Below are 9,891 nucleotides of genomic sequence, written 5' to 3'. Positions count from 1 at the left end.
GTTGACTGACCTTGTGCATATTTTACTTTATACACAGAATTACTGGGTTAAGGATAAATGCATTTGGGGGCGTGTATTTATTTATTTATTTTTCTTTTCTTTTCTTTTTTTATTTTTCAGTGTAAATGCATTTGCAATGTTCGGTATCTGTTGTCACATTACTTTTTGTAAGGGTTGTGCCAACGTCCATTTGCACCAGGGACACTCTTGGTCCCACCTTTGGCCGGAGGCCCAGGATGATTGCTTATTGAGTCAGCAGGCCGAAAATCAGCTCTATGAGAAGCCCGGTGCTAGACCACAGCCATCCAAGAATAAGAGGCTGCTGGTACTTCCCTTTGAGCAGAGGAGAGATGGACCTATTAGATAACAAAGTCAGTTTGTCACAGAGGACGTGATGATACCAGGACTAACACAGACAAAGGGCTGATTTATTCTGCAAAGAAATCTTCAGGGGAGGCACAGGTGAGCTGGGCCCTGAGCGACAAGCAAGTTGTCAAAAGAAGGAGAGGTACCTGACACCTGGGGGCAGCATGAACATCAGCCGAGAGCCATGGATATCCAAGAGCCGTGGATAGCTGACTTGGATGGAGCATGAGGAATTAAGATCGGAGAGGCAAGCAAAGCCCACAGAGACTGAGCCTTCATCCTGAAGGGACTGAGCGTCTCTGGGGCTTGTTCGTGGCAGTCACATGGTCAGATCGTCCCCTCAGCCACGTGCTCTGCCCACTCTGTTCCCCTGGACTCGGGCACTGCAGGAACGTGGTAAGGCTTGTCGGTTTCACCCCGGGGCATCATGTGATGCCTAAACTCAGACCTCACAATAGCCCCCAAGGAGGTCAGTTATGATGCAAGAGAAGTTTGTGACTGTCCCTTGGGCTCCCATTACGCTGTCCTAGAAGGCAACTGCAGGCTCTGACACCTCCCATCGTAGCCTAGCGCGGCAGTATGATCAGGGAATGGGAGAGCGGCTGTCAGAAGGCGGGAAAGCAGAGGACCCGAGAAAGGAAGGCTGCCGAGGGCACGTGGAGTAAGAACGGAACGCCGGTCAGAACATGCACCATGAACGACTCCTTTCGGGATAAAGACTCCCTGTGCTGCCAACCGGGTCTATGCTCTGCTTCGCCATTGGAGTGAGTGTAGCCTGTGCTTCTGGTCCTTTCTTTCCTCCCCCCACGTCCCCACTGCCCACCCCCAAACGAGCCAAAGGGAGGAGCCCACCCCAGCACAGTGGTCCTAGCCTGACGCATGCAGAGTCGCCCTGAGGTTTTCCACCCCAAAACTAAAGGCAGGACGCCCCTTCCTGGAGTCCTACTTTACCTGCCTCTCTGCCTTTCAGGATATGGACCAAATTCTACAAATCAGATCCACGCATTGCCCTTGGGAAATACTCCCCCTTGGAGAAAGAGATCCTAGTAAGTGTCCTAGGGGTTATTCACAGAGAGGCCCTCCCTGAAGCTGGACAGTAGATGGGGGGTGGAGGGGTGGGGGTGGGGATGGAGTCGGAGGTTCAAACCCTACCAGACATGGAGACACAAGTCTCCCAGTGGCCTTGAGTTGGCTGCGTCCGCTCGAGGCTCCCATGCTTGCAGAGCCAATCCTCCCCGATTCAAAGTCCTGATCAGGAATATAACTGAGTGCTGACCGGGGACAGGGGCTGCCATCTCTGCGGCCCTTCCCTTGCAGGAGCCGCTTTCATATGTAAGGCCTCGCCATTGCCCTGTCTAAGTGGGCACCATTCTTTCCAACTCACTGCAGAGGAGGAGACACAGGATCGGAACCCGGCCTATCTGACCCTACAGCTCCTCCCCGTTTCCCAGCGCACAGGGGCTCAGACACTCAGCCACGGGAGGTGGGGTAGGTGCCTCGAGGCAATTCCTCCTGTGGGTGCCCCCTGCTCCTGTCCCGTTGAGACTTTAACCGTCCCCTTCACATCGTCAGCGTCTGGGTGGTGTTCACACCATCGCGGCCAAGAGACTGCTGACTCACAAGCAAGAGGAAGAATGGAAAATGCTCAAGGAGCTCCAGTCACTGTCTTCGGACTATAAGCGGGCGATGGAGTATAGAACCCAGCACACACCTCCCTGTGCCACCTGTAGGCGCCTAGAAAAAATATGGACGGCAAAGGTGATCGTGCCCCCAGAGGAGTTAAGAATGCCGCAGCGCGAGAAACTCACCATCATCAAACACGTAGAACGGATGCAGCTTGCTCGAGCCCTCAGAAACCGGCAGCTCTTGCCCTACATCGAGAGGTTTCGGGGCTCTGGCTTTCTGTCTGGAGGGGGCATGACCCCAAAGGCCAAGGACAAGACGAGGGATGACGAGGAGGACGAGGACGCTGATTTCTGCTGCAGCGCCAAGCAAGAGGAGAGAGGCGACGCAGAAAACACAGCCACCAAAAGACAAGAAATAAACATGAGCGTCATTTTCAAGTCAGAAGAGCCAAAAAAGGGTTTCTCACACCACCCAAGCGACCGGAAACCATTCTTCCCCACCAGGAAAGCGGAGCGGTCCATCACTGGCTTAACCAACCGGAATCTTCTCCACGTAGCAGACTTCCCTGGCGATCTCATGCTGATGAATCAGGATTTCATTTCACGGGGAGCCCTCCACACTGAGGCCACCAAGACCAGCTTCCTGGGGGGAGAGAGCATCTGGAAGGAGTAAAAGCACAAATCCTCTCATCAGTATTAAAGTCCTCCTTATGCCCAAGGTGGCCGAGTGTCCTGGTCCTTATTACTCCCATGGCTCTGCCCCAGACCCCGGCTCCCCGGGGCCCCTCCAGGGGAGACCTACAGGCAGAGGCTTCCTGGTGTCAGGCATCCCTTGGTTCTTGGCTCTCGGCTGCCACCCTCATCCAGAGGATGCAGACCCCTCCTTTGCACCCAGCACCACGGGACTTGTGTCTCTTCCCCCTGCCGGTGAGACACATCACCCTTCTAGGTCTCGGCTTAAAACAACACTCGTTAATTCAACTTGTAATTCCGGGGCTCAGCAATTTTGGTGGGGTTCAGTCTGTTCCCTGCAGGTCAGTTAGGTGACTCTCCCGGGTGTGGACAAGCATTAGCGGGGTCCATGGGAGGGACCGGCTGCAGGGTTCCTTGGTGCAGCAAGCTGGCCGAGGCTTGCTCACAGCCCCCATGGGACCCGGGGGCGGGGGTAAGTGGCTGTGTGCATGGCCCTTGGAGGCAAGACTCAGAACTGGCACCATCAGCCAATGCAGGACACGCGGCTGGTCCAGAGGCAAGGGTGGCCCCATGGACTTCATCTCTGGATGGGAAGAGTTGCAAAACCACACTACAAAGGGATGAACGCAGGGCAGCCGGTATGGTGGGGACCCTGACTGGAATCCATCTCCCACAGAGTCCCGGGAGCTGATACCAGCCCTTAGCCCAGATGGGGGAGAGAGCGCTCCTCAAGAAGGCTGCCCAGACCCAAAGTCTGGAGGTCAGTTCCCTGCTTCCCACAACTTGCTGAGGTCCACAACTTCTCCCTCGGAAGGTAGAGCCGGCTCATTCCTGGCCTCCTCTCTTTGCTGCCCTGCTCTTAGTCTAGCCAGGTGACTCACACCTTCCTATCCGGCCAAAGACTGGCACAGGGCCCGCACGGCTGCCACGTGCATAGCTCCTTCGGGCAGGTCTGGTGGGGGGGGGGGGTTGTCCAGGGTCTCTCAGGCAGCACAGCTGCTCCCATGAAGGCCTGCTTATGCCCCAAGGCCGCAGACCCAGAAGACAGCCACAGGGGCAGCACATTGGGCATCTGTGACACAGGACACATTCATTTCTCGTCTGCATCTGAAACACAGGAAGATGCCTCAGTTCACTGCACTCTGTCCCCAGCGATCTGCACACAGTTGGAAAGACACTGAGCTTGTCCATGCGGGCCCGTGGCTTCCTGGCCCAAGGCCAGCTTTCTTTCGGGCTCCCTCCTCCTGGGTGGGGCCAAGGGTAGGATTCTTAGGTCAGCTCCTTCAGAACCACAGCTGCTCTCCCAGCAGATCAAGAGCCCTGGGCCCGGAGGCGGCTCCCTCCCTCATTTTCCAGGAGGACTCCACTGGGGGCAAGTTAAGAGAAAGGCGTCCCCAGTATTGTGCTGGGAGCCCCTATGGCTCACATGCCTGGGTACCACGAGCATGCTGGGAAGGTGTGCACACGAGCTGTGCCTTCTCATGATGTCAGCCTTCGTTGCTCATAAAGCAAAGTTGACATCCCAAACTCAAGGTCATTTCCCACGGCATCCACCTTGGCTTCATACATGTCTCGCAAAATGAACGCAAGTCACGCATTGGCCCGTAGGCAACAAGGGTGGGAAGTTAACACACCTGGTTAGTGGCCGTAGGTGCGTGCACTCGGTCAGCTTCCGGCCAGCTCTTGGCCTTCTCTGCTTATTGTGTTCAAACAGCAGAAGGTCACTATGTCCGGAGGTCAGTCGGGCAGAGCCTTGGGGGGCAGCTGCCCTTCTGATGCGGTCAGAAGTAGGGGAGTCAGTGTCCGGAGAGGCTGACAGTTTGCTGCAAAAGTCCTCCTTGTTCAAAGTTTAATCTGTATTTAGTCCTTCCAGACCTCTTCTGGTTCTAGCGATTGTCAGTTCCTGGTTCTCCTGGCTCTCCTGGCCTTGCCGATGAGCAGTTTAGAGCCCGCACACTCTGTGTTAGCGACGTCTAGTCTCAGCTCACTGCTGTTGGTGTCTTACATCACTGCTTGACGTACCCTCTGCCCTGGATTTTTGTCTCAGCCGAAATGTCGCCTCCCCAGAGGCAAAGGTCACCAAGTGCTTAATGGATCTGGGCTTTATTGATAAGATGAAACAAACAGTCCTCCCTAAGCTTCCCCCAGCCTTGGTGCTGGTGGTGGTGGTGGGTAGTGGGTTAGAGTAGCAAAAGATGGTTATGATGGTTTTGTCAGCACAGTACCCCCAAAGACAGAGTATCTGGTGGACTAAGCCTGTTTCCTTGCCCCCCTGCTGGGGAGATCTTTTTGACTTTGAACTAACTTGGGCATTTCTCAAGGTCTCCCAGAAAAACTCAAAAGCATTTCTTCTCTCTCTTCATAAAAAGGAAGATATTGAACTATTTAGGTTTATTTGACATGTTAAATAACATGGAAGCGTGGTCCAATAGGAAGTGATGTCTGACCTTTTTAGGTTACGCTGGGCTGGGGATATGTTGTTAAATGTAGGTTTTCTAGAAATGGTCTGGCATCCCTAGAAATCTGTCCTGGGATAATGGTATCACTCACAATTCTAGTTATTAACTTAACATGTTGTATGTCACAGAAATAATCAAATTTCCTTGTCAATTCCATGGTGATGACCTCTCATCGGATCTTTAACCATGGCTACTTTTGAATCTTGTCATTTAAGTCTTGTCATTTACTATTCTTGGTTTATTCTGATGCTTTTGCAAAAGTGATCCGTTTTCAAAAAGACTCATGGAAGGGGCTCTGACAATAGACTTTAAGATCACACCACTGAACTAGGTGAGAGCTTCCAGAAATCTAATGGAAAACCTGGATTCATAAAATGGCTAACAAAAGGGCAAGATCAATGAGAATTAATCTCATGGGACTGCATAAAGCCATGAGGGTGATTATTATGACTTTTGCTTCAAAATATCATTTGTTTCATAATATTGTGTTTTCCAGATTTAAGAAGACTTTTCTCCTCCCTCTTTTCTCTTTAGCTACTCATGACTTTCAGTAGTTTGGTAAAATTTACCTTTGTGAAGGAAAATGAAACAATCACTTTTTCTCCCTACCTAATCCCTCCAGCATTTGGGAATTTTTAGTGAGTGTTCTTATTTTTATGGCAATATAGTTATTTGCATAAGTTCAATAAGATTCTGTTCTCCTCATAACAGGACACAATTGGAAACATTGGTACATCACCAAAGCTTTGACTGGAATGTCATATTTGAGAATATGCCTGAATGAGATACAGCCAGACAGCTTTAAAAACTCAGGTTGACTTTATGGAGCCAATAAAGCCCCTTGAAAAAAAATTGGCCCAGTACCTTGCTTACAGGGTTCCTGGCAGCCTTGCCAACTGACTGAGGAAGGTGACCGTCTGGTAGGCCCAGGACACTTGGGGTATCTTGGGGACCTCAAGAAGAGAGGGATTAACCCAAATCTATTTCTATCATAGACAAAATCTGATGACAAGTCCTTGGCTTGGTTTCTTAGCCTTGAGAGGCTTTAAAAATCTAATCTGAGGTTCCTCATGAGACATTCCAGCAAAGCAGATTAAGAAAAGCTTATATGGTCACTATTTTTCTTGCTGCACTTATGTAAATAATCAGGCCACGTTTAATGAGACTAGACTTATTTTGCAAACCACATTTTGATGATCTCTGAGAGAAATTGGGGTAACTATAGAGGGAAATATTATATTTTAATGGAAAACTCCAGCACAACTCAATGGGTGGGAGATTCTAGTCTTGTTCATTTGATATCAGGTTTTGTTAACTACCTGTACACGGTTTCCAGTTATTCTCCCATCCTTCTGACTTGGAATCATTCAGAACTAAAACTGCTCTTTTCCTGAAGACATGAAAACTTCAGCTTGACGACTTGATATAAACCTCAGAGAAATGCCAGCAAGGCTCACGTTTAGACAAATTTTACATGTGTTGCTGTGTGGAGCAAATAAGCACACACACCTCTGAGAAGCCTCTGAGGAGCTGAGGGGATGACTGGGGAAGCTGGCTTTGTAAAAACTTGCCCAGGCTGCCTGGGTCTCCAAAAGTGAGGAGCTGGGGCAGGTCTGGTCAGCTTGGAGGCTCGAACAGAAAACAGCCTGGTCTTCTTTTGGCGAGACTCTCTGAAGGATGAGAGCTTGGCTTTCTGGCTCCGGGGACCTGCAGGGGTGTGGGTGTTTTCAGCTGCACGTGACACACACGGCCAGCTCCAACAGCCTTGCACAACAAGGACCGGTGTTGACACCTTTAGCTGGAAGAAAGTGTGAACGCCTTGGGGCTGAGGTCATGGAGATGGTGATGGAGGCATGGCGCTGCTAAATGGTCTGGTTTGTCCATAAAACTCAGCCCAGTGTGGGGCAGCCTGAGGGGAGAGGCTTGTAGAAGGAAGGAACCCTCAGATCGTGGAGAATTTTGTAAACTATGCTAAGGTGGGATCACTTTATCCAGATGTCAGGGAGCCACTGAAGGGTTTTCAGCAGGGAGTGAGAATGGAGTGTTTGTGTTTCGATGTCCCTGCTGGATGGCAGGAGTGAATTGGAAGAGGCCCAGATGGGCTCCTTTCCAGAATCTACAACAAAATCAGCACAGAAAACCCACGTCTCAAGTACCCATGGAAGGAAGGCCATCCCAGTGTGTTTCCCAGTTGGCTGTCTCAGGATGGTCCAGATGTAGGAGTTGTTCCCCAGGATCAGAAGGCCCTGATGGAAGGGTCCCCAGGCTCGCCAAACAGGAGAAGAATGCTGCGTGCTTCAGGGAAGCTGCAGTCCCATGGGAGCGAGGACATTCCTGGGGACCACATCCGTGGTGACCCGCCCCACGTGCTGCTCGTCATATAAAATGCAACATCAATAACCCAAGTCTGATGATCCCACAGGCAACGTGGACTTTTTGTTCACCTCTTTTCAGTGCTTTTGGTAGAGACCCATACCCTTCTGCAGGATATTTTTTTGTTGGCTTGTGGCAAACAGAAGAATTTCAACACACCCTCACCAAAATACTCTTTATTTATCAACCACTTTGCCAGAGAGTTCAGCAGAAGTCCTGGACAATACTTGTGTGTGATGGGCCTGTAGGTCTTCTCCTGGTGCATGAGAGACACAGCAAGTAGGCGGCTCTCCTGCCCAAGACAGGCCTCAGACAAATGGAATTCCATCTTGTTTTAAAGACCTTTCAGAAAAGGTCTCCATCACTCTCAGTGATGCCTGATTCATCACTGCCTAATGAGAATTTTCAAATAAAAAAACAAATCTAGTCTTCAGCAAAGAGAGATTTTAACCAAAACAATTACAGCACCCAGGAGAATGTTGTGAGCACAAGATCTGCAAGTACCTCGAAGGTCAGGAGAAAGGAATTTTCCTTGATAGGGAGGAGGACAAAGGCTAGAAGAATAAGAGGTGGGGGAGGGGTGAGCAGGCGTGCTCCAGCGGGTGAGCAGCATCTGTCTCCTTGGGTCAGCTGATTCCAGAAGGGGCTTCAAGGAAGGTTGCTCTCCTTTCCCAAGATTCCTAAGCCTGGAGGTCTTGGGCACAAGGGACCTGAGGAGAGGAGAGGAGTTTACCTTGATTAAGTAAAGTCAATTTACAGGCGTTTCCTTCTGATTTGTGTGGGGGGGAAACAGTTCGGGTAACCGTTGATTAGAAGAAACTGAGAATCTGGAGGGCAAGTGTCTGATTTGTTTTAGGCTATATGGGTTCTATTTGTATGCACACAGTTGTATAAGGGGAATATAATATACAGCTTGTAGAGTATACAGTATGCTCACTACAGATTTCAAATAAATACACTAGAAAATACAAAGGGAATTGTAAGAAGACCAGCAAGAAGGAAAATCATGTTCTGACAGATATCTGCTGTCATCAAGATGATAGGTACATTTTGCGAGATCCCTGATAGTGTCTTCCCAAGACCCAGGCATGCAGACATGCTGGGATAGAATCCGTGCATGTTCTGGGCAGTGTCCTTGGCTCCCATTGCTTCCTTCTCAGCCAGTGATGATCCAGTAGCCTTGGGCTCACCCTTGTTTCAACAGTCCACAGCATCCTCATGCCCACCGTGACACATAGCCAAGCCTGGTTTGGGGAAGAAACATCAGCGCATTCCTTATCCACGTCTACTTACCATTTGGGTCACCTTTAAAATATATATCAAAGGGAGAACCCCCCAAGAGAGTTTCTTTAACATATATTATCATTATAATGGTGGCTGAAGATCGAAAATGGAAATTTAAAGCTTCACACATGGGGGGCGCCTGGGTGGCTCAGTTGGTTGGACGACTGCCTTCGGCTCAGTTCAAGATCCTGGAGTCCTGGGATCGAGTCCCGCATCAGGCTCCCAGCTCCATGGGGAGTCTGCTTCTCCCTCTGACCTTCTCCTCACTCATGTTCTCTCTCACTGTCTCTCTCTCAAATAAATAAATAAAATCTTTAATAAAAAAAAAAAATAAATAAAGCTTCACACATGGCCTCATAATTTAAATTTCCTGGAATTTCATCAGTTACGGACAAAGACTCCAAATAACCGGCGGGGCTGTTGGATGGAAGGAAAGGCACACATCAGCTCTTGGGGTCGCTGGCCCTCCCGCAAGCAGACTCAGCAGGGATGAGACCCCAACATGAGCTTTGCTCACCAGAGGTGCCATTCCTGATGGGGACAAGGGAAGGGATGTCATTCATTCTTCTGAACTGAGGACAGACCCCCATGACCCTCCCAGTTCTACAAAAGAATTTCTCTGCCACCTGAGCGGCCGGTGACTTCCAAATCACTTAGCAGACCTACTTGTGATCAGGATGCCAACATAGAAATTTGGGAAGCACTAGTCCTTGGGGCCCCAGAAGCGTCAAAATACAGCCAGCATTGTGGTGTGTTTCCCTCACTGATGCCCACTGTATCAGGCCAAGGGCCCCAGACATGAGTCTGGAAACTCATGGAAACCAGGAAAAGATCCTAATTTCTAGCTTTGACTCTTTGGCAGGGAGACCTAAGCGCCACAAGCTGACCTCCATGAGAAGCAGAGGTGAAGGGCATCCATCTCTGTCTCCCATGAGGCAACTCAGACTCCTGCTTATACTCCTGCTCAGTTCTCCCACCTCCATCTTCTTCTCGTCAGGATCTGATTTCCCACCCACAGTCCTCACGAGACCACCAGCCTACCTCATGCAGGAGAAAGGCCAGAGTGTCTCTTGTTTATAATAAGACAAGAA

At 50.2% G+C, this 9,891-nt stretch overlaps 1 protein-coding gene across 1 annotated transcript; it reads left to right on the top strand.

Annotated features, from left to right (window-relative positions):
• Positions 1 to 817: 817 nt before the first annotated feature.
• On the top strand, positions 818 to 2,704 carry LOC309860506 (uncharacterized protein C10orf120 homolog). Its single transcript, XM_082722729.1, has 3 exons — positions 818 to 1,130; positions 1,337 to 1,412; positions 1,939 to 2,704. The coding sequence occupies exons 1-3, from the start codon at positions 946 to 948 to the stop codon at positions 2,662 to 2,664; spliced, it is 987 nt and encodes a 328-aa protein (XP_082578855.1). The 5' UTR covers positions 818 to 945; the 3' UTR covers positions 2,665 to 2,704.
• Positions 2,705 to 9,891: the final 7,187 nt, after the last annotated feature.

Source organism: Mustela nivalis (assembly GCF_964662115.1).
Source record: "Mustela nivalis genome assembly, chromosome: 2".
Classification (NCBI taxonomy): domain Eukaryota; kingdom Metazoa; phylum Chordata; class Mammalia; order Carnivora; family Mustelidae; genus Mustela; species Mustela nivalis.
This window is presented reverse-complemented; position numbering and strand designations above follow the sequence as displayed.

Bases quoted from the DNA above. Each gene is read 5' to 3' on its own strand.
- LOC309860506 (XM_082722729.1), top strand. From the start codon at position 946: ATGATCAGGGAATGGGAGAGCGGCTGTCAGAAGGCGGGAAAGCAGAGG. The intron at 1,131-1,336 runs GTGAGTGTAGCC...TCTGCCTTTCAG, and splicing joins TGCTCTGCTTCGCCATTGGA to GATATGGACCAAATTCTACA. The intron at 1,413-1,938 runs GTAAGTGTCCTA...TCACATCGTCAG, and splicing joins CCTTGGAGAAAGAGATCCTA to CGTCTGGGTGGTGTTCACAC.